Consider the following 24,304-nt stretch of genomic DNA (forward strand, 5'->3'; position numbering starts at 1 on the left):
AATAGAAATTACAGACAAATCAATGAGATACTTCAAAACCTCAGGGGTAAAGAGAGAGAAAAAATAGGTTATCTCCAGAGGAATAAGAACCAAACTGGTATCAGACTTATATCCATAATATTGATAATAATACTCTTAATTTTAAGCAACAGTGATTTTCAATAAAAAAATTCTACTTAGCAAAACCTACAGTGAGACAGTGAAAGTGTGAGGCAAGAAATAAGATATTACCTACTGGGTGTTTTTCCTTAGGGAATTACTTAAGGAATGTTTCTTTTCATTCAAAGTCTTCCAGTCCTATTTTATTTTTGGGCCATGTACCATGAACAAATATTATTTTGATACAATTTTAGAACTCAAGGGGGAAAAATATCTTTTAAGACATTCTATCAATAGATGGATAGGTGTATTTATTATGCTTGACTCCCTCAGTCTTAATTTCCTTCTGTAATTATCAACACATAAGGAAACACTGAATCTTAGCAAACTACTGGGCAGATAAGAGTGGAATGAATGGAAAAGCATCAACAAGAAGTGAAACCTGTGAGGAAAGTAAAGGAATCTCTGCCCAGCCCCCCGACACACTCCCTGTAAACGCCCCTGACACACACATACACAGTCCTACTAAACTCTGCATGCTTGAAGCAGAGGTTAAACAGTCAGCAGAACTCTAACCTTGTAGGGTATGGGGAACAGGGGTCCTGTAAGATGAATCAGTTTATAAGGAGCGAGCTTGGCAGGCTGGTGTACTATGGGTCACTGCTGAGGCAGATGAGCGGGAGAAGCTATTGTCATGAAGAGACTGTTTCTAAGGAGAAGATTCATAATCACCAGAAGCATTTATTTCAGTTATTAACTACCAAACAAACTCAGACTACACTCTAAAAATGAGCACTCAGAGAAAAGTGAAACATATGGAAAGATACTAGTTCAAAAAAAGGGAACCAATCTGATGATTTAAGAAACAGGGTTATTCCAAGAAAAAACTAATTCTTATTCAGTAAGATTCAAGATGTTACAATTAGAAAAAAAAAAAAAAGGCAAGCTGTCACAAATACAGAGCAATGTGAAAACAGAAAACAGTTCTTAAATAACATCACCATTATTATTAACAAACTAATAACCTTAAAAAGGCAATCAATGGTTAACTGGATACAGCAGAAAACTAGAGATATAGAAGGCCAAAATTTGAAGAATTCTCTCAGCACACAGAGTAAAAACGCAGAGATCAAAATTATCACAAAAGATAAGGGGGACTTCCCTGGTGGTGCAGTGGTTAAGAATCCGCCTGCCAGTGCAGGGGAGATGGGTTTGATCCCTAGTCTGGGAAGATCCCACGTGCCACGGAGCAACTAAGCCGTGCGCCACAACTACTGAGCCTACATGCCACAACTACTGAAGCCCACACACCCAGAGGCCATGCTCCACAACAAGAGAAGCCACCGCAATGAGAAGCCTGCACATCGCAAAGAAAAGTAGCCCCCGCTCGCCACGACTAGAGAAAGCTTGCGCTCCGCAATGAAGACCCAAATGCAGCCAAAAATAAATAAATTAAAATAAAAAATAAATTAAAAAAAGGGAATACAATGTCATAGGAGTTGCAGCAGAAAAAAATGAAACTGATGAAGATGGGGTAATAATTGAAGAAGAAAAGATATGAATCTCCATACCAAAAGGGCTTGCCAAATAGGAGGCATACTCCAGTGACATCTCTGCGCTAAGAATAAGAAGAAAAGTTTTCATGTGTTTACATAGGTGAAAATTTTTTTGATACCAGACTTTTCCTCTATAACACCCAATGCCTGAAGTCAAGAGTCCTGAGGAAAAAGATTATTCAAGGAGTCTAATAATTAGGCAAACCAGTCATGTGTGAAGAAAAAAATTTTTATCAAACATGTAATGACTCTCGTATTTTTCTTATAAATAATTACCAACTGGGGCTTCCCTGGTGGCACAATGGTTGAGAATCCACCTGCTAATGCAGGGGACACAGATTTGAGCCCTGGTCTGGGAAGATCCCACATGCCATGGAGCAAATAAGCCCACGTGCCACAACTACTGAGCTTATGCTCTAGAGCCTGCGAGCCACAACTATTGAGCCCGCGTGCTGCAACTACTGAAGCCTGTGTGCACAGAGCCCCTGCTCTGCAACAAGAGAAGCCACCGCAGTGAGAAGCCCGCACACTGCAATGAAGAATGGTCCCCGTTCTCCTCAACTAGAGAAAGCCCGTGAGCAGCATGAAGACCCAACACAGCCAAAAATAATTAAATAAATTAATTTATTAAAAAAAAGAATTACCAGCTGGTTGACTATAGTCCTCATTATAACTCACCTCCAAAGGTAAACAACTGAACTGAACCACCTAGTCGGTGTTATAGTAACAGATAATACTTTTATTTATTATATTTTAAAATAAATTTATTTATTTATTTTTGGCTGCGCTGGGTCTTCGTTGCTGTGTGCGGGTTTTCTCTGGTTGCGTCGAGCAGGGGCTACTCTTTGTTGTGGTGCTTGGGCTTCTCATTGCAGCGGCTTCTCTTGTTGCAGAGCACTGGCTCAGTAGTTATGGCCCACGGGCTCTAGAGCACAGGCTCAGTTGTTGTGGTGCACGAGCTTAGTTGCTCCGTGGCATGTGGGATCGTCCCGTACTGGGGCACGAACCCGTGTCCCCTGCATCGACAGGCAGACTTTCAACCACTACGCCACCAGGGAAGACCTCATGTGAGCATTTTTTATAAAGCAACAATAAAACAATCTAAATAAACCCAATGCCAAAAATATAAATCAATTTTCTTTCCTAAATATATATTTAAAGCAACCTAAAATGCTCATATAGTTCAATAATCTCACTAGCATCCTCCTGATGAGGGTATCGGGAATGGGAGTGGGGGAGATGAGGGCTTTAATATGGTTGGTACGTGTACAGGCTTTGGAATCAAATACACCTGAGTGGTCAAGTCATGCTTTGCTGTGTGATTCAGGTCAAATCATTCATCTTTTCCAGTAATAATAACAACTAGTATTTGAGTTCTTACTAAATGTCTACCTATGAAGCAGGTATTATCATGATTCCTATGTTCCAGAAAAGAAAACCGATGCTTAGAGATGATAAATAATTTGCCAATGCCACGCAATTACGCAGCAGCACCAGGATTTGGACGTAGGGGTCTTTTGATTCCACAGTCCGTGCACCTACCAACCATGCCAATGCCCTCCTCATCTCTGCTGCTGACAGAATAAATTAGGACACCTTCTGGAGGTCAGGCAAGATTATATAAACGGAATCTTAAATCATTTTTTGAGTTTGCAATAACTGAGGGCGTATTACATAAATCTGCCCTCTAGACTACCTGAGAATCTGAAAAAATAGTATGAGGATCAACTTTAAAAAGGAGGGGCTTAAGAAAAGCTGGTCTAGCAATTTTAAGTGATTCTGGTGTTCTTTACCTGATAGGCCCGTCAATTTTCTTAACAATAATCTAGGTTTTATTTTAAAGGCAGAACTGGCAATTTCAGTTTGAAATGACAAAAAACTTCATGTTGCCAAGTATCACTGTAAAGGTGATCTTGATATTTCTGAAACATTTAAAACTGCATATATTTAACTCACTCAACAGGGATGAACAGTTTATTTGAAAGCAGCAAGAAACTACAATTGCATTTCTTACTCTCCATCTGCTGTTGAATGGCATGCATTTAAAATTTTTAGCCATTCTAATAGGTGTGTAGTGGTTATTTCATTGCTGGATGGCATTAAAGGTTAACTCATTTAGATAATGTACAAGAGTTAGTATATTTCAAACATACATATTCAAAAGAAAAAAATGAAGGCTTGAATGTTAGCTCTGCTTGACCAAAAGTGTAGGTTTAAACCAGATAACCTCTTGATATCCTTTTCAACAACGTGCTTCTATAACCCTATAAAAATAAATTCCACTTAGCATCATAGTCCTTACATAGACAGGCACACCCGCTGCCCACAGATCTTTTCAGCAAGGTCCTCATTCAGTTTTGCACCCAGAACTTTGCTGGTAATACAGCCATAAATAGTTCATCGTCTTTCTTTCAGCTCTCATAAATCTCAGTGAAACCATGTCATGGAGGAGCTCTAGGTTGAAAATGATACTCTTCCCTTCTTTAACTGCCTCACTCTCCATTCTAAAAAACCACTTCAAAAGCTCAGCCCTTTTTAGTGTTTTTATGACTTACTTTGAAACCAAAACCATATCTGCTCTAGGGCCTGACATGGAGCTCTACCAAATCTCTAAACTGATAAAACCGGCTGTTCAGATGGCATCCTAGACAGTCCATTCATATCCTTAAGTCACTCCTCAACCCCAAAAGGGAGTAAAGAGAAAGAAAAATCAAGCCAAATGAAATGAACAACTGCCACCTCATCTAAAGGACAGGACTGTTTAGTATGGAAGAGCTCTAAATGAGCAAGAATGGCAGGTAGACAGATGGAAAAGGTATTTCATTTGGCACAGATGGTAAATGTGTAGACCCGCTGGGTATAGTACAAACACATTATATCTGTTTTTTGAAACTGTTAATTTCCCATCTTCAGTACTATGGTATTTCTTCACCAATAAAAGGCAATTACTATATAAACCATTTCGAAAAACCAGCAGGATAGAGGCTCTCTACTCCAGATTCAATGTCTAAGACTGTATATACCATGGTGATTACAGACAGAAGGAACAGCAAGTCTGTCGCTGGAGGAGCAGCAAGGGTGCTACCATGATGGGTGAAGCACGGTGATCAAGAGAGAGGAGTGAAAGATGAGGTGCCAGAGGAAGTGAGATCACAGGCCACTCTAAGGCTTAGAAGGCCTTCGGGTAACATCATCTGACCAGGTTTTTGTTTGTTTGTTTTTTGGGTTTTTTTTTTTTTGCGGTACGCGGCCTCTCACTGTTGTGGCCTCTCCTGTTGCAGAGCACAGGCTCCGGACGCGCAGGCTCAGAGGCCATGGCTCACGGACCCAGCCGCTCTGCGGCATGTGGGATCTTCCTGGACCGGGGCATGAACCCGTGTCCCCTGAATCGGCAGGCGGACTCTCAACCACTGCGCCACCAGGGAAGCCTTGACCAGGTTTTTAAAACAGGACCATTCTGCCTGCTGTGCTGAAAATAAACTTAAAGGGGTAAGAGTACAGGGGGGACCAGAGGAATTGAGGTGAAAGGTGATGGTGGCTTGGACCAAGGTGGTAAAGACAGAGATAGTGAGAAGTGGTTAGATTCTGCATATATGTATTTTGAAGGTAGACCCAACAGAATTGGCTGATGAACTAAATACTGGGTGTGAGAAAAGAAAGAAATCAAGGATGACTCTTAGTTTTTTGAGTTAAGCAACTGGAAGGATGGAGGTGACATTTACTGAGATGGAGAAGACTGCTGGAGGAGCAGCAGTCTTGAGAGAAGATAATGGGATCACAAGTTTAGTTTTATACATCTTAAGTTTCAGACGCCTACTGGACATCCCAATGGAAATACCAAATAGGCAGGTTAAGGAGAGCTGTGGTTGGGGATGGATGGGTCATCCATCCACCCATCCACCAACCTACCTACCCACTAACCCAACCACCCACCTACTGTATTTAAATCCTTGAGATTGGATGAGACCACCAAGGAGTAGATGAGAGATAAGGAAAAAAAAGACAAAGAACTGAACTTCAGGACATTCAGCCTTCAGGGAGGAATCAGCAGACAACTCAGATGGAGGAGAAAAATCAGAAAAGTGTTGAGTCCTGGAAGCCTAGTAGAAAAAGTTATTCAAGCTTTTTTCTCAACAGTATTCTGTTCCCAGTCTTTGATTCTTCCCACTGAGGCACCAGACACCATGGACAAGCCATCCCTGCTGCATGCTGTCTGAATTCATGTCTCACAGAAACTATGAGATAACATGATTATTCTTGTTTTAGGTTTTGTGAGGCAGCAATAAGTAACTAACAGTTTCTAAATACACAACTGTGTCAGCATCACCAATAAAAGAGTCCACATAAATGTATCCAACTGCAATACTCTTTAGTTCTCAGGGAGGTTAGCACATTTGATGATTCTTCATGGATTACTTCTATTCATACTCCTTTAAGGATTAATCTAGTCATCTGGAAACAATAAACTGTCTTGATGATCTCCATGTGAACCATCCCTTGTCCCAATAACATTATCTTCATCAATCATTCTAACTTATATTAAAAAAAAAAATTCTTCGAAGAGCAAGATCAAGTCTCAAGGCTAAAAAAAAGCAAAAATAAAAACAAAAAATGTAACTGAAGCTTTGTCATCTGCCCCCAGAGATGGCTTTGCTTTCATTTCCTTGCACCCAAGAAGACAATACAGAACAAAATTTCAGCAATGCTAATTTTAATCTTTCTGAACCCAAATATATCCCCTTAGAATTCCTTGGGGGATTATGGCTATGCCATTAAGCACTTTAAATACTGACTTTTTCAACTACCTGATCTCTTCACGTTTCTGCCCAGACTCTGGGGTTGTAAAAAACTAAAAAAATTTAGATAAAACAAAATTTCCCAGGGGCTTCCTTCCAGTCCAACTTCGTTCCCCCTAGGCTATTTATTTACTTATATTATCATTCTCTCTCCAGTGACTTTATTTATTTATTTATTTTTGGCCATGCCACACAGCACATGGGATTTCAGTTCCCCGACCGGGACTGAACGCGTGTCCCTGCAGTGGAAGTGTGGAGTCCTAACCAACTAATCCATTACTCCAGTGGGGTTATTTAAAATAAGGAAAAAGGGGGGTGGGGAGGGAGGAGGAAGAAAGCTTTCCTTTAAAGAAGAATTTCAGCTTAAAAAAAAAAAGAATTAGAAAATCACTGTTCTTCGGTCTCTGCTCTTTTTATCTGATTTGGTAAAAGGTTCAGCAGTAGATGCTAAAACTGTTAGTTGAAAGACTGCTGGGGACTTCCCTGGTGGCACAGTGGTTAAGAATCCGCCTGCCAATGCAGGGGACACGGGTTCAAGCTCTGGTCCGGGAAGATCCCACATGCCGCAGAGCAACTAAGCCTGTGTGCCACAGCTACTGAGCCTGCGTGTCACAATTACTGAAGCCCGCGTGCCTAGAGCCTGTGCTCCGCAACAAGAGAAGCCTCTGTGATGAGAAGCCAGTGCACCACCATGAAGAGTAGCCCCTGCTCTCTGCAACTAGAGAGAGCCTGCGTGTGTAGCAACAAAGACTCAACGCAGCCAAAAATAAATAAATTAAAAAAAAATGTTGGGTTGTTGGGAGACAAGAGATTCATATAGCCTGGAAGAACTGTTCAACAGATTACTTACCAATTTTGCTACATAAGGAGAAATATAGTTCTACAATGGAGAGACTGTCAGTTATTACCTGATCAAATGTTTTATCACGAATGGCAAGGCAACCTGACATTATGTGCCTCATGACATTAAGTATTAGGAAGTACATGACATCACCTATGCAGCAACTTGTCAAAAATGCTTACCCTAAATCGAATCAAGCCTCTAGACGTGTGCTATTCAATATGGTAGCCACCATTCACATGTAGCTACTGAACTTAAAATATGCTTAGTATGACTAAGGAACTGAATTTTAAATTTTATTTAATTTTCATTCATTTAAATAGGCATATATGGCTAGTGGCTACCACACTGAACACCACAGATATAGAACACTTCCATCATTTCAGAATATTCCACTGGACAACACTGCTCTAGACTAAGTTGCTGGAAATACAGAGGATAAGGAAATAAGTTAAAAGACACCTGGAAGAAACAATCAAACAAAACCATAATATGAGACATTCTATCAGACAATGATCCTGGACTCTTTTAAAAAGTCAGCATCATGGTGAGCAGGGTGTGAAAAGGCTGAGATTATGGTTCTATTTATTGTATAAATATATCTATATCATATAGCCTGAAAAGACATATCTCCAACTGTAATGTGTGAGGAAACAAACAGATATAATAGACATTTCATGACAGTTGGGGACATTTGAATATGGAGTAAATATTAGACGATGTTATGGAATTATTATGAATTTTCTTAGGTGCGACAATGGTATATAGTTATGTAGGGGACTGGCCTTATTCTAAAGAGATGCATGCTAAATAAAGAACAGAACTTAGAGGTAATGTGCCATGATAGCTACAACTTAATTTCAAACGGAATGGCCAAAAAAGGGGTATGGATATAAACACAGAGAGAGAAAGCAAATATGCAACAAGTCAACAGATATTATACCTAGAAGAAGGTATGCAGTGTTTGTTTCACTCTTTTAAAATATTACTTACATGTTTGTAAAATTTCTTAATTAAATAGTTGGAGAAAAAATAATCAGCCAAGGAACTATGGTAACACATCATCATCTTTGTACTGTCTGGCTTTTCATTCTGCTAGGAGCATGTATTACTTTTATAACCAGAAAAATAGTGAGCTGAAGTAGTCACCAGCTTAATTACTTAAGTAATCAAACTGGCTACACTAATAGCATCACTAAATGCTAGAGTGAGCATTTAAAAGCCCTCAGAATAAGAGTCCTGTTCAGATTATATTGTTTCTATTCTTAATATTAAAATTTTTACAAATAGCTCTAATGGAAATTCCTAGTCAAAAACACCTGTGTAGGACTTCCCTGGTGGTGCAGTGCCACCTGCCAATGCAGGGGAAACAGGTTCAATCCCTGGTTCAGGAAGATCCCACGTGCCGTGGAGCAACTAAGCCCATGCACCACAACTATTGAGCCTGTGTGCCACAACTACTGAAGCCCACGCGCCTAGAGCCTGTGCTCCGCAACAAGAGAAGCCACTGCAATGAGAAGCCCACGCACTGCAATGAAGAGTAGCCCCCACTCGCCACAACTAAAGAAACCCCGTGCGCAGCAACGAAGACCCAACACAGCCAAAACTAAAATAAATAAATAATAAACTTAAAAAAAAGCACTTGTGTATTTAAACAAGGTCAATAACATAAATATGTAATAACACTTTTCATAAAGCCAAGAATATCCATTAAGTATTTTCACAAAAGCTAAAATGACAGTCACTAAAAATTCTCAATCATTTTAAGGTTGACTCCAGAAGTCATCGTGGAAGAAACCTAGGAGTAGCCATTTACCATTTTGAGGCAGCCTAGGAGCAGAGAGGAGTCCTCCTCTGAAAGGAGAAAGAGGCCTCCCTTGCTCTGGGGCCAGAGTTGAATTACATTCTCAGTCATGTGAGCGCAGAGCAAAAACTGAGCACAGGGATTATCACAGCTGCCTCAGCCAAGCCCTTCACTGGAGGCAGTGTCTATGCCAAGGTCTCCTTTCATCCCTGAACTGTAACTGAGAGGAAAGGCCCTTTCTAAGTTCTCAGCTGCCAGAAACAGGAGATTCAATACGGATTTACTTAAGGGCCTTTGCCAGAGATCCGCGGGATTCAATCTGTACTCTAACATAAAACAGCTTCACACCAATGGTCTTCCATCTAAGACATGGTATGTTTTCTCTGATCATTTTAGATATTCAAAATGACTTTTTCTAAGGAAAAGCTCTTAACTTCTTTTGCTATATTTTTGTGTATATGCTTTTCTAGGACCACAGAATAAACATGTTGCCACACACAAACATGTAACCCCATGTTAGGTGAACAAAGGCTTTCCTGAAATGTTTTACCACTGAGCCACATTTCCCATTAAATTCTTAAAAAAGAATAAATTACCAGAATAAGATGATTAAATATAATTCATTAAGAGACATGACTCTTACATTTTATAATGCTTTGACCAAAGAAGCTAAAAATATCTATCTTTTTACCAAGTAAAAATAAAGACATGGTAGTACTTATAAAAACACAATTTTTCTTGGGCAAAGTGGCATCCATCGTTGTACTTCGTGGTTTCCGCCTGAAGACTTTGAGTGGTAAGTGTTTAAGCTTATTTTCTTCCAAACTTTTTATTTTGAAAAATTTCAACCATAGAAAAAAGCTTTGCCTATTTTTGAAGAAATTTTTAAAAATTTATTATTATTATTAATTTTTTGGCACGTGGCTTGTGGGATCCTAGTTCCCTGGCTGGTATCGAACCTGGGCCCCCTGCAGTGGAAGCACAGAATTCAAATCACTGGACCACCAGGGAATTCCCTTAAATCAATTTAAAAGATAAATCTATAGGTGCATATAACATACATGTACATTATTATTAATAATTCATATTCATGTGGTTTTTAAATTCCTTAAAAATTAAATAATAGAAATTCAGAAAATGCTACCTAAATAAAGCCTGCTTTTCAACAAACAAATGGGGTTGGTTTGTGATCTCTCTTGATTTACAGTAATTTACATCTGGATATATTTTCTCATATTAACATTTCTATTAAACAATGCAATATTCCCAAGGTTAAAAACCTTTATTTGCCTTCATTTATCATATAGGAGACTAAAAAATAAAACTATCTTCTTCCAAGAGCTTGGAGCTTCTCAGTTTACAGTTCAAAATAAAGTAAAAATCTGCAAAACAGATCATCCACCTAATTAAGAACACATCTTTTGGCTGTTTTCCATTATGAGCCTTTTAGTACCACTACTGCTGTTGTTTTAATCTACTATGCATATATTATTTGATTGACATTTTAAAAACGAATTTTAAAAATTAGTTGCTTATGTTGAAAGATCAGGAGATCTCACATAAGAATCCAGCTTTCAGGGCTTCCCTGGTGGCACAGTGGTTAAGAATCCCCCTGCCAATGCAGGGGACATGGGTTCGAGCCCTGGTCCGGGAAGATCCCACATGCCGCGGAGCAACTAAGCCTGTGTGCCACAACTACTGAGCCCGCGCTCTAGAGCCCGCGAGCCACAGCTACTGAAGCCCGCGGGCCTAGACCCCGTGCTCCGCAACAAGAGAAGCCACTGCAGTGAGAAGCCCGCTCACTGCAACAAAGAGTGGCCCCCATTCGCTGCAACTAGAGAAAGCCCGCGCGTAGCAACGAAGACCCAATGCAGCCAAAAATAAAATAAATTTATTAAAAAATATATATATAGGGCTTCCCTGGTGGCGCAGTGGTTGAGAGTCCGCCTGCCGATGCAGGGGACACGGGTTCGTGCCCCGGTCTGGGAAGATCCCACATGCCGCGGAGCGGTTGGGCCCGTGAGCCATGGCCGTTGAGCCTGCGCGTCCGGAGCCTGTGCTCCGCAACGGGAGAGGCCACAACAGTGAGAGGCCCACGTACAGCAAAAAAAAAAAAAAAAAAAAAAAAAAAAAAAAAAAATATATATATATATTAAAAAAAAATCCAGCTTTCACGCTTCTCTTAAAACATCAGAGCCACACTGCATCTTAATTGCCACATGAAAACTACCGGCTGGGCCTGAAGAGGACTGTCTCTGGTCTAGGGTAGGCTCTCCCCACTTTACCAGCGCTACACCCACCATCAACTGCCTGACTGCTTCGCTACAAGCTTATGAGCTGGAGACCCCTGGTCTACATTACTTCCCCCTGTTTTATTTATCATGTTGAAATGACTGAAATTATTCTTAATATATTATGATATATATTTTGTGGTTAAAGTTCTAAATTAAAAAAAATTAACGTATTTCCCTAATAAATTCTGTGATATACTATCCCCACCTTCCATGCGTAACTGTTTAGGCTGGGCCAAAAAGTAAAGATGAAAATACAACAGTCACACAGAGCCTTCACTTTTTTCTCTACTCCAAACAGAGTCTAACACTATGAGCTAAGAAAAAGGCTGACAAAACTGTATTTCAAATTATTCCCAAGTAGTCACAGGCTTTTCAAATGTTCTACTTGCATATAACAAGAGACATGAAACACTGTTTCCCTGTCAGAGACAGTTCTGAGATACCAACGGGAGCCTTCTGGTTGCTATGTTACATAAAAAGAGAGTACAACCTTTTTTTTTTTTTTTTTGCAGGGACAGGGAACACATAGTACAGGAATTGGGATAAGAAGATATAGATTTTAAAAATAAAGTTCACTATGGCATTTTCCCTGGTCTTATCTGAGAATACAAATGAGATCAAGAAGGGTTACAATAAATTCTTGATAGGCTGACATAAATAAGATTAGTAAGGCTAGAGATAATCAGGAAGCAGCTCTGGGCTCAAGGCAACCATGATCCTTGATACTATATTAAAGCATCTAGATGTTCAAAAAACTATCTTAAATGAAGGTGAATTCAGTCAAACATGCTGTGAAATGTTTACATAAGACAGTGTATCAAAAACTTGACGGAATTCCCCCCTGGCGGTCCAATGGTTAAGACACCATGCTTCCACTGCAGGCAGTGCAGGTTCGATCCCTGGTTGGGGAAATATAAGAAGCCACGAGCTGCGCGGTGAGGCCAAAACAAAACAAAAAACCCCCAAAACTTGAGGGAGGGCAGCAAGGTACAGGGAAGTTTAAAGCGACATCACTGACTTGAAAAAAACTTCCATGATGGTGAATTTATGTGGCAAAGCAACAGGTGGTAAGAGACAAAGGAGCAGCAGAGAAGTGTGATATTAGGACACAAGTGAGGAAGTCAGGGAACAAGTTCTTTTTTTTTAATTTTTAAAATTTTATTTATTATTATTATTATTATTTTTTGCGGTATGCGGGCCTCTCACTGCTGTGGCCTCTCCCTGTGGAGCACAGGCTCCGGACGTGCAGGCTCAGCGGCCATGGCTCACGGGCCTAGCCGCTCCGTGGCATGTGGGATCCTCCCGGACCGGGGCACGAACCTGTGTCCCCTGCATCGGCAGGCGGACTCTCAACCACTGTGCCACCAGGGAAGCCCCCCCCTTTTTTTAAAGCTAGGCCTATGTCACAGGTTAATTATCAGGCTGCCTACAAAAGCTTCATAATTTATATGCTAGAAATGGATATGGATATGGACCTTGTCCAGACATGAGGCAGCAGATAAAAGGAACTGGCATTTGGCCACACTCTCAGTTATCACTGGCTACATTTCTCCAAAGGCAGAAGGTACCCATCTTTGTCACCCTTGAAGAGAATGCAGTTGAAGTTTGCACATAATTTTTTCCTGTTTCTGTTTTCAGATGTACTGTATCTTTGTGATAACATTCTTGGTTTGGCTGAGGTGAGAATGGATGAAAGAAATGGAAACATAACAGCTGAACAGAAGACAGAACAGTTTCAGATCCAGCTTCTCTTTCTTCCCTGTCAGCCAGCAGTTTTACCTTTCCCATTGAATTAGCAAGAAAGAATAGCTCTGAAAACCACACAAAGAAGTGCTTTTCTTTTTTAATACAGAGGGAGCATCACATGGCTGGCTCAAACTAGGCTTTGCTAGAGATGTACTGTTACCAAGGCCCATGGCCAGTCCTGGGAGAAAGCCTTTGAGGGGTCACTTCAATAGGACTTTAACTAGAAGCAGCTAAAAAATGGAAGCTAGTTTCCAAAAGGGAATATTTCAGCCTTTTAAAGATTTTGGGTTTTTTTTTTTGATGTGGACCATTTTTAAAGTCTTTACTGAATTTGTTACAATATTGTTTCTGTTTTATGTTTTGGTTTTTTGGCCGAGAGGCATGTGGGATCTTAGCTCCCTGACTAGGGAAGAACTGCACCCCCTGCACTGGAAGGTGAAGTCTTAACCACTGGACTGCCACGGAAGTTCAGCCCTTTAAATGTGACTGGTAATGTTTCAAGTGCTACAGATTTACCTGTTTCTGAGATTCAGCCAATATGCTAAAACTTTTAAGCTGGGTTGAACAAAGCTTCAGAACAGGTTGAGTTTTATGGTATCTAGGACTGACAATGCCATGATAAACTACTTAATAACCTCATTCCATTCACGTTTATACAGAAAATTTTTCTAGTAACAAATATATGTTCAATGTAGAAAACTTCATAATCTAAGAGCTAACCCAAAGATAACCACTGTGAACACCTGATGGGCATTCTTTCAAGGCATTAGGAGCATGGATGCTAAGATTAGATGTTCCGGATTCAAATCTTACCTTGAGCACTTGAGCACATTTAGCTGGGCACAATTTGTCCTGGTGTGCCAGGACAAATTACTTGATCTCATTGAATCTCAACCTGTAAAATGTAGACAATAACAGTTCCTACCTCATTGGATCTGGTGAGGAAATGAGGCGACATATGCAAAACCCTTAAACACAGCTTGGCACATAATAAGTGTATAAGTAGTGTTATCTGTTCTTTCTGTACAAATAGACACACATATTTCTTCCCCACTAAATGGTTTTCTATCATAAATACTGTTTCATAACCTGCTTTGATCACTTAGGAATGTGCTGCAAATATTTTCCTGTGTTATTAAATATCTTTTTACTACATATCATTGGTACAGCTGCTGCAGGCAGTACTTAAGTAGAGGCTGTCATGTTTTATAGCACATGACCTTGCCACTCTGAGCTCAGTTAGAGGAATAAGAGATCAGCAACTGATGCAAAGGTAAAGCAGACATCTTCAAAATGGCTAGAAACTGATGTGGCCTGGCAGTTCTGAAGGTTGTAAGTAGGCAAAACCCATCAAGTCCTCTCTCAGGAAGCCTGAATGTGAGATACACAGACAGAGTGAGTCGACAGACAGGTTAGTGACGCACAAGGGAGGAAAAACACCAAACAAAAAGTGGTAAGCTGTGACTTCCCTGGTGGCGCAGTGGTTGAGAATCCACCTGCCAATGCAGGGGACACGGGTTTGAGCCCTGGTCCAGAAAGATCTCACATGCCGCGGAGCAATTAAGCCCGTGTGCCACAACTACTGAGCCTGCGCTCTAGAGACTGTGAGCCACAACTACTGAGCCTATGCTCTAGAGCTCACGTGCTACAACTACTGAGCCCTCGCACCTAGAGCCTGTGCTCTGCAATAGGAGAAGCCACCGCAATGAGAAGCCTGCGCACTGCAACGAAGAGTAGCCCCCGCTCGCTGCAACTAGAGAAAGCCCGCGTGCAGCAATGAAGACCTAACGCAGCCAAAAATAAATGAAAAAAAAAAAAGTGGTAAGCAGAAGCCGGGAGACTAAGAAGACATTAGAAAGGCAGCGCTCCACAGTGGAAGAGAGGGGCTGGGCCTCTGGTATGGTGACCAGGCTCTTGAGCTACAGTGCGTCCCCACCATCCAACCACCCACTGCGAGCAAGGCCTGCCTGTGCTCTGTGACCTAAGTTTCCAGTTCTGCACAGCCTGGCTGGACAGCTGCTGTGATACTGCCATATTCTTCTCCCTCAATTAACTGAGGGGCCTGTAGATGTTATGTCTACTCCTGACAACCCACAAGGGCCTACCTCAACTGCATTTATGCAGCTGCTCTAGCGGTCACGCCAAAAACTGCAGCACTTATTTTGTTCAGCACTTGTTATGTGTTAAGCATTGGGGATTCAACAGTGAGCAAGAAAGAATGGTACCTGGCTACATAAGAGTGTAAAGTCTAGCACAGAAGACAACTAGACAAGCGATATGAATAAAACATGATAAATACAATGCTAGAAGTACAGACTGCAATGGAAACACATACGGAGAACAAGCCTGCAGGGAGGAATCATGAAGACTGCATGGAGGAAGAGACCTTCAGGGTGAAGCACAAAGTTAGCCTAGTGTGCCAGATACTACAGATGGCTCACTCAGTACCCATCACCACCCACGTGGATTCCATGACCGCCAGTCAGCCTTATGAAGTTATAGTCTTGACTGAGCTGCAGTGAACTGGATCGACCTTTCCTAACAGGCCACCCCTGAGTCCTGGCCTCATTTAACAGGAAAGGTGAAGGAGACCAGACATATTTTATGATTTTGTAATGTTTAAAAGAATTTGGCCTATTAGACGGTAACCTCAACTTTGAAAGTATAACTGAATAACTTATTTCTGACTTGTGATTTTAAATTGAAAATCTTAGTAAGTTTATATACACTATGGGAATATTTAAGATTCATCTTATTTGTAAGTTTAATACATGACATTCACAGGACTTTTTGTTGAAGAGCCTCATAAGATTTTCATTTTTTTAAAGTCAGACAACTGACATTCTTTAAAAAGCAATCAAATTAATTAAATTTATAAATGTAATTTGAAACATCTAAAAGTCTTCAATGAACTGGCCTAGGCACTATCCAAAGGCCCCTTAAAAATGACATTATCCGGGCTTCCCTGGTGGCACAGTGGTTGAGAGTCCGCCTGCCGATGCAGGGGACACGGGTTTGTGCCCCGGTCAGGGAAGATCCCACATGCTGCGGAGCGGCTGGGCCGGTGAGCCATGGCCGCTGAGCCTGCGCGTCCGGAGGCTGTGCTCCGCAATGGGAGAGGCCACAACAGTGAGAGGCCCACGTACCGCAAAAAAAAAAAAAAAAAGACATTATCCAAAGGCCCCTTAAAAATCTTCTATGCTTATAAATATAGCAATCAGATCTGCAAGCATTAGGAAAGAACAAAGTTTTTGAATGTGTGCTTTTAAAAAGTCGTAACATTTTGAAAACTAAATAAACCGCTGAACAGTGGCTTCTGCTTACAAAAGCTACCCTTCAAGGACAATAAAAAACATCTACCTACATCCTCTCTGATTCAAGTCTTATTCTCTGTTGATAGACGTGGAATTAGAAAAGCCACCCCCTCCATTTTATTTTGATGTAAGCCATGGAAATGTTTGTCTTTATAATGACACATTTCTCTAATTTATACTGTTTGTACGAATATTTGGTTTATTTGGTACCTTATTCTTTATCCTCTCAATAATGCTGGAATAAAGAACAGGGTATGATATGACTCTTGACTGGGGAGTAAAAAATCTGCTCAAAGTCAGGCAGGATTCTTCAGGGCTGAGAATGGCAGGCAGCGTTTAATTTCAAGCTTGGGATTCCCTTTAAGACGGGAGATAGGTAAGATACTGACCATATGAAAAGTATACTTTAATTATCTGTGCTGCATTGTTCACCTTCTCATGTCCCAACTCCACTTTATTCTCCACTCTATTCCCTTTTACCTACTGAAGGATGGTATGTAATTTCCAGGAAACAAAAGGGTAACCCTATATCCTTTTCAACTCCCTCACCGTACTTCCTATTGTAATCATCTAGTTTTCTACATCTTAGTTGCACTTATATAACCCAAGGACAATTCGAGTGTAGCACTCAACGAAACAATAGTAACAACAACGGGTATAAGTCTTCCTGAGACAGATGCCAAATCCAAATGTGCTCTACAGAGGTAAAGCTGTCACACTTCACCCACAACTTCTAAACCAGGCAGCAAGTTTTGCCCAAGGTCTGTGAATTTTTTCCTTCCTCTCTATTCTAGAACCATCAGTCTATTTCAGGTCTTCCAACAACCTGTCTGAATCCACAGAGCCACAATAACTCTGTCAAACATCACTTTTGGCTTAGGTGCCTCAGAACTCACAGAAGCCAACTGGATTGAAGTCAAAATTATGTAGCTTAGGTCCACCAATTGGCCCTACCACACTTATTTGAATAGTCAAACCTTCGAGATCCTCCAAAAAGAACTCTGATAATTTCCAATTGGGGTATTTCTTCAGGACTTTTATGTTCCATCTGTCATAGAAGCATGTATTAATTACTTTCTATTCACCCAGCTGTGTACTAGGCACAAGAAGGGAGGATTTAAAATAGGAAATATAATCTTTGTCCTCAGAAGTTACAATCTAGTTATAGATACACAGATATATGATAAAATGAGAGTGGCACGAGTCAACATAAGTTTGCAGGACTTCAGAGCAAGGAGAGACTTCCTTGGGTATTCCTAAGTAAAATTAGTCTAAGAAGACTTCAGCAAGGGCTTGACCCAAAAGAAATGCAGAATTTAGACTTTTTCTAAGCTCTACTTTATGTCCTTAGAATCAGTCTTAAGTCCCTTCTGGAACAAGGAAATGGATCTAAAAAGCACTATGTAGCCAAGGCAAGTAAATGGGGGTGGTAAAACTTACACCACTGAGTTAAGACTCCTAAACGAGATTAGCATAAGCAGAGCAGAGCGTGGTATTGCCACAGAGGCTATGGAGAAACATTAGTTCCTTCCTCCTGGCTTTGAATTGCAATTTGTTTCTGAGTTTCCCCAACAAAATTGTAAGCCCTTGAAGTAAGGGAACCAAGAGATTTGACTTCTGACTGTTTATTCTAGAGTATCTAGTAAGATATACTGGGCATGGCCCAAGAACTCAATATATATATATGTTGAATATCACGTGACCAAATAAAAAAGAAGATACTATTGTCTCTCTAGGTGCACCATTAACAACTTCTGGCTAACAGAACTATTGCTTTAGCCACTGCTCTATTGCCAGGACCCAGGGAGCATAGGAGAACAAGGGCTGCCTCCTCCTCCCCCAAAGGTTAATGAGAATAAGCCATTAATACCAATACTGCTTACTCCTCTTATTGCTTAGGGCTGATGAACTATTTGATTCTTGATCTTCTGCCACAGGTAACAGAGGCAGTGTGGGAAGAGATCCATAGGAAATCACAAAGGACTGTCTGGTATAATCACATACGGTCACTACTATGAGCCCTCCCCTTGCACAGAGTGCCTGATAAACATCACCATGTCACAACCTGACTGCCCCTTTAATCAAGGAGGCATGTGGTAACTGTTAAGTGCTTTCTTTCTGTGATCATGAGTCTGTTCATTCAGTGAGTGGTGATAAATTAAAGAACTACACAGACATGACAGGTTCATGATGACAAGGTACAGCCATGCCCTTTGTTCGCAGTGCACACCTCCTCACAGACTTCACGGACCGCTGCCACACTTGGCTCCTCCTCGGGCTCCATGCCTCCTCCAGGGACAATCCATCGGTCTGGATGGCGACTACTGCTCACGAGTAGCACCTGAAAGTCACAGAGGTCACAGGGGTAGTTAAAAACTCAAAAAGACACATTCATACAAATTCAGAGTTGAAACACTACAAAAAAATACCTAAGATCCATTCTTTGTTGATACCTCTCCAAATCACTTCTTGAAAAGTAGCTTTCATTTCTGTATGAAAAAGCAGACAATCTGCCAGTAAAAGCAGAAGGGCATCTGAACCAGTGGCCATTATGTGTTCCCCCCTCAGACTCTCACTCAGTTGTCCAATCTATCCTCTCCTTTGTTCGTTTCTCTAAAGCCCTTTGAACACACAGCTGACAAAGACACTCAAAAAAACACAAAAAACAAAGATTGTCACTGATGAGCCTGTGAGTGCTATGAAGAGCTGGCCTTGGCCCTAGTTGGCACCACAGTCCCAACTGTCCCTCCAAGGTTCTCACTCCTGTGTGCCCCAGTTCCTGCTCCATCAGATGGCCATAGGCCGATACTACACATCATCACCCTAAGCTCTAAGTATGTGCTGAGAACCTAACTCTCTCACCGACATGAGGACTAGAAAGATTTCTTTTCGTCATTCTTTCAGCTGAGAGAAAACTGGAATTCTTTTACTAGTAAACTTTATCAAGAAATGACATTTAATGGCCATCACTAAAATGTCTACAAATAATAAATGCTGGAGAGGATGTGGCGAAAAGGGAACCCTCTTAAACTGTTGGTGGGAATGTAAATTGGTGCAGCCACTACGGAAAACAGTATGGAGGTTCCTCAGAAAACTAAAAATAGTGTTGCCATATGATCCAGCAATCTCACTCCTGGACATATACCCAGACAAAACTAAAAAGATACATGCACCCCTATGTTCACAGCAGCACTATTTGCAATAGTCAAAACAAGGAAACAATCTAAATGTCCATCAACAGATGAATGGATAAAGAGAAGGTGGTACATATATATACAATGGAATACTACTCAGCCGTAAAAAAGAATGAAATAATGCTATTTGCAGCAACATGGATGGACCTAGAGATTATCATACTTAGCGAAGTAAGTCACAAAGAAAGACAAATACCGTATGATATCATCTATATGTGGAATCTAAAATACGACACAAATGAACATATCTATGAAACAGAAACAGACTCACAGACATAGAGAACAGACTTGTGGTTGCCAAGGGTGGGGTTGGGGGGAGCAGTGGCAGAGGGAAGGATTGGGAGTTTGGGACTAGCAGATGCAAACTAGTGTATATAGGATGGATAAACAACAAGGTCGTACTGTATAGCACAGGGAACTATATATATATATTCAATATCATGTGAAATACCATAATGAAAAAGAATATGCAAAAGAATATATATATATAACTGAGTCACTTTGCTGTACAGCAGAAATTAACACAACATTGTAAAGCAACTATACTGCAATAAAATTAATTTTTAAAAAAGAAATGAAAAGAAACCAAACAAACACAAAATATTGGGCTTCCCTGGTGGCGCAGTGGTTGAGAGTCCCCCTGCCAATGCAGGGGACACGGGTTCGTGCCCTGGTCTGGGAAGATCCCACATGTCGCGGAGTGGCTGGGCCCGTGAGCCATGGCCGCTGAGCCTGCGCGTCCAGAGCCTGTGCTCCACAACGGGAGAGGCCACAACAGTGAGAGGTCCGCATACCGCAAAAAAAAAAAAAACCCACAGAATATTGATACAGAATATAGGTTACTAATTCAAACTTAACCAGTATTGGAGTCATGGTTGAAATAAAATCTAGAATTTCCCTAGTTTCTTTTCCTTAACCCTCTCTAGGACAGATGTTAAATAAAGTTAGCTTTACTCCTCATTTGGAGGTAGCATTGGGTTGGCATTATTTCCAAAACTAAAGGAATCCTCAATTGCTCCCTAAACAATCACTTTCCGATGATGTCTTTTGGGCCTCAGGCCCTATTCCAAACCGTATTCCCCACCCACCCCTCCACTCCCCAGCACTTAACTTCTACTCTGCAGTCATCTTTGTTGCCTGCAAGAAATCACTCCTTCCTCTCTGGCGCTCAGAGATCCCACCACTAACTTCCAGTTACCTACCTTCCAGTATTCTCTCTCCCACTTAAGGTCTCTGCAACTACTATGAGCCCTTGGAAATTCTACCTTTTTCTTCATCTTTAATCTTTAATGCCTTTTCTTCTTGCCATGATAGATTCTCCTGATGCTCTTCTACAAAATCTATGATCTGCAGACTTAGAGGGGACCACAAGATATAAGAAGGAAATCCATGAATCCATATACAGTCACCAATCTATAGCCCATGGACTGAGAAAATAATGTCTTAAACTTGCAAGCTCTATTTTTAAAAAATATATATAAACTCTGCTTTGATTAATACAACATGGAATAGCTTAAAATAATATAAAATCCACAGTAGTTTTAGGTTGGTGTGTATATATATTTAATCAAGGGATATTAAAAGTACTATGTGAGGGAATTCCCTGGCGGTCCAGTGGTTAGGACTCGGCACTTTCACTGCAGTGGCCTGGGTTCAATCCCTGGCTGAGGAACTAAGAGCCCGCAAGCCACGAGGTGTGGCCAAATAATTAATTTTTAAAAAGTACAATGTGGAGGTTTCATGAAATTATGCTAATAAGGGTCTTTGTTGGACTCCTACTTCATGCCATATACAAAAATTAACTCATAGTGGACCAACAACCTAAACGTAAGAGCTAAAACTATAAACAGGGGTAAATCTTAATGACCCTGGATTTGGTAACATAGACCAAATTCTTAGACATGACAACAAAAGCCTGAGAAACAAAACCAAAGTATTTTTGATAAATTAGACTTCATCAAAATTAAAAACTTCTGTGCATCGAAGGACATTATCAAGGATGTGAAAAGACAGCCTACAGAATGGAAGAAAATATTTGCAAATCATCTGATGAGGGTCCGGTATCCAAAATATATAAAGAACTCGTACAATTCAAGGACAAAATAACATACAGCATTTCTCCAAAGAAGATATACAAATAGCCAACAGGCACATGAAAAGATGACCAACACCATTAGTCACTAGAGAAGTACAAAGTAAAACTACCAAGAGAGACCACTTAACACCCACTAGAATGGTTACAATTTTTAAAATAGTAAGTACTGACAAGAATGTAGAGAAACAGGAACCTTCATACACTGCTGGTAGGAATGTAGAATAGTTTAGGCACTGTGGAAGTTAGGCTGTTCCTCAAAAAATTAAACATAAAATTACCATATGATCTAGCAATTCCACTCCCAGGTATACGCCATACCCCAAAGAATTGAAAACGGGTACCCTAACACTTGGACACAAATGCTCCTAGCAGTATTATTCACAATAACCAAAAAGCAGAAATAATTCAAATGTCCAACAATGGATGAATGGATAAACAAAACATGGCATATACATACAAGGATTAGTTTTCAGCCATAAAAAGGAACATAAATGTTACGCTTGAGAACATTACGGTAAGTGAAAGCCAGACTCAAAAAGTCACATATTGTATAATTCCACTTATACAAAATATGCAGAATAGGTAAATCCATAGTGACAGAAAGGAGATTGGTGGTTGCCGGGGACTGGAGGAAGGGAAGAATAGGGAGTAACTGCTTAATGGATACAGGTTTTATTTTGGAACAATGAAAGTGTTTTGAAACTAGACATAAGTGGTGGTTGCTAAATGCCACGGACTTACTTTAAAATGGTTAATGTTATGTGAACTTCAGCTCAATAAAATAAAACTAGTTTTAAGATCACAGTAATTTTTAAAAGTTAAAGTAGTCAGTGTCATCACTATCTTCTTCAGAGTCTACACTCCAGAGGAGTGGCCTCTCAGGTTATCCTTAGTTTTACTATATTAAATCATTTCCATAAAAGAAAAAGGGGATCACTGCCATACCCATTCTCCTCGATAACTGTGGCCAATCTTACATTTTCAAAAATTCCTTATCAAAAGAAAAATAAACCCAAATATAACCATCTTTGTTAATTCAAGCCAAAAAGTTTTTAAAAAGTCCTCCAAAGACTCTCTAGACAATGGCATTTAAGTCATATCTATCTTATCTGTAAGGGAGATTCAAGAAGAAAAAGTAGTAAAATGGGTTAATCCTTCACTGATTTGTTATATAAATAACAACATGTAGTCTTTCTTCCTAGAGATTTCCCACTTCTTGGCAAAGTGTTTACCAGCCATTCTAAGCCTAAGCATTTGCTTCAAAGGTTGACTAGGGCCATCCAATTAGGTTATAGTCCAAATGAAAGACCATTAAGGGGACATTTCAAAGCTAAAGCAAAGAAAAGGAAACTTGTACCACAGAGTATAATTTAATTTCTAAATATCAGTAAATGTGAAATATTAATGAGTAAATCTAGCCAGTGTTATTGCTTTGTACATTCAAAGCATGACTATATGAGGTAAGACTACATATAACACTGCAGCTGGAGGAAGCGAGCTGCATTACTTTGTAGTCATACTTCAAAGCAAACACTATTACCAGCAAATAGTTCTTCTCCTCAGTAAGTTTCCTTGACAACCCATTGAAAATTTACTGCAAAAACCAAAACAAAATATTCTTTATTTCAGCCAGAGGGTTTACTCCCTCCTACCTTATAAAACAGTTAAGTGGTGTTCTGGTCAGTAAATCCTTATTCTGAAGCTTGATTTTTAAATACAAATTATCTAAAAAGAAATAAATGGCAAAGCTCCTAAGAGATTCTGAAAATGACACACTAAGAAAAAAAAAATTTGTCATTTATTCAACAAATATTCATTAGGCATTACAATGAGCCAGGAACAGGAAATGCAGAGGTTAGAACCTCTGCAATTTTGAGGCAGATCAAACTGGGGGACTCGCCAACCAAGTGTATCAGACCTCTTGTGAAGCTCTTTTCATCAAGATAGGTGATATCCCTGCAGAGATGGATAAATGAACCCACAGAACACACCCATCCATATACGAACTCTTGGATTCATGACACAGGTGGTCCTCCTGGGACAACTTAGTATCCTCATGGACACAGAAAAATCATTATATTGATTAGGGACAAGGGTGTAGTGAAAAAATAAAGAAATGTGGGGAGATTTACATAAAGGGCTTCAGCTAAAACAGTAATATTTTATTTCTTTCTTCTTTTTCTTTTTTTTGCCTGCACCACGCAGCTTGCGGGATCTTAGTCCCCCGACCAGGGATTGAACCCAGGCCACTGCAGTGAAAGCACCGAGTCATAACCACTGGACCCCCAGGAAATTCTCAATAATTTTTTAAAATTAATTAATTAATTAGGCTGCGTTGGGTCTTTGTTGCTGTGCACGGGCTTTTTTCTAGTTGCGGCAAGCAGGAGCTACTCTTCGTTGCACTGCGTGGGCTTCTCATTGCGGTGGCTTCTCTTGTTGCAGAGCACAGGCTCTAGGCTCACGGGCTTCAGTAGTTGTGGCAGTGGGCTCAGTAGTTGTGGCTCGCGGGCTCTAGAGCGCAGGCTCAGTAGTTGTGGCGCATGGGCTTAGTTGCTCTGTGGCATG

The 24,304-nt window shown here is 40.4% G+C and overlaps 1 protein-coding gene across 2 annotated transcripts in view; it reads right to left on the bottom strand.

The window, feature by feature from the left end:
• LOC308623218 (diphosphoinositol polyphosphate phosphohydrolase 1) overlaps positions 1 to 24,304 on the bottom strand; it is a 96,386-nt gene that overhangs the window by 21,797 nt on the left and 50,285 nt on the right. For both annotated transcript variants that reach the window (XM_081245293.1, XM_081245294.1), the window contains one exon: positions 18,681 to 18,791. In XM_081245293.1, coding sequence (XP_081101419.1) covers positions 18,681 to 18,791 — 111 coding nt within the window. The remainder of the gene's footprint in view (positions 1 to 18,680; positions 18,792 to 24,304) is intronic.

This window comes from Mesoplodon bidens, assembly GCF_964165515.1.
Source record: "Mesoplodon bidens genome assembly, chromosome: 10".
NCBI lineage: Eukaryota > Metazoa > Chordata > Mammalia > Artiodactyla > Ziphiidae > Mesoplodon > Mesoplodon bidens.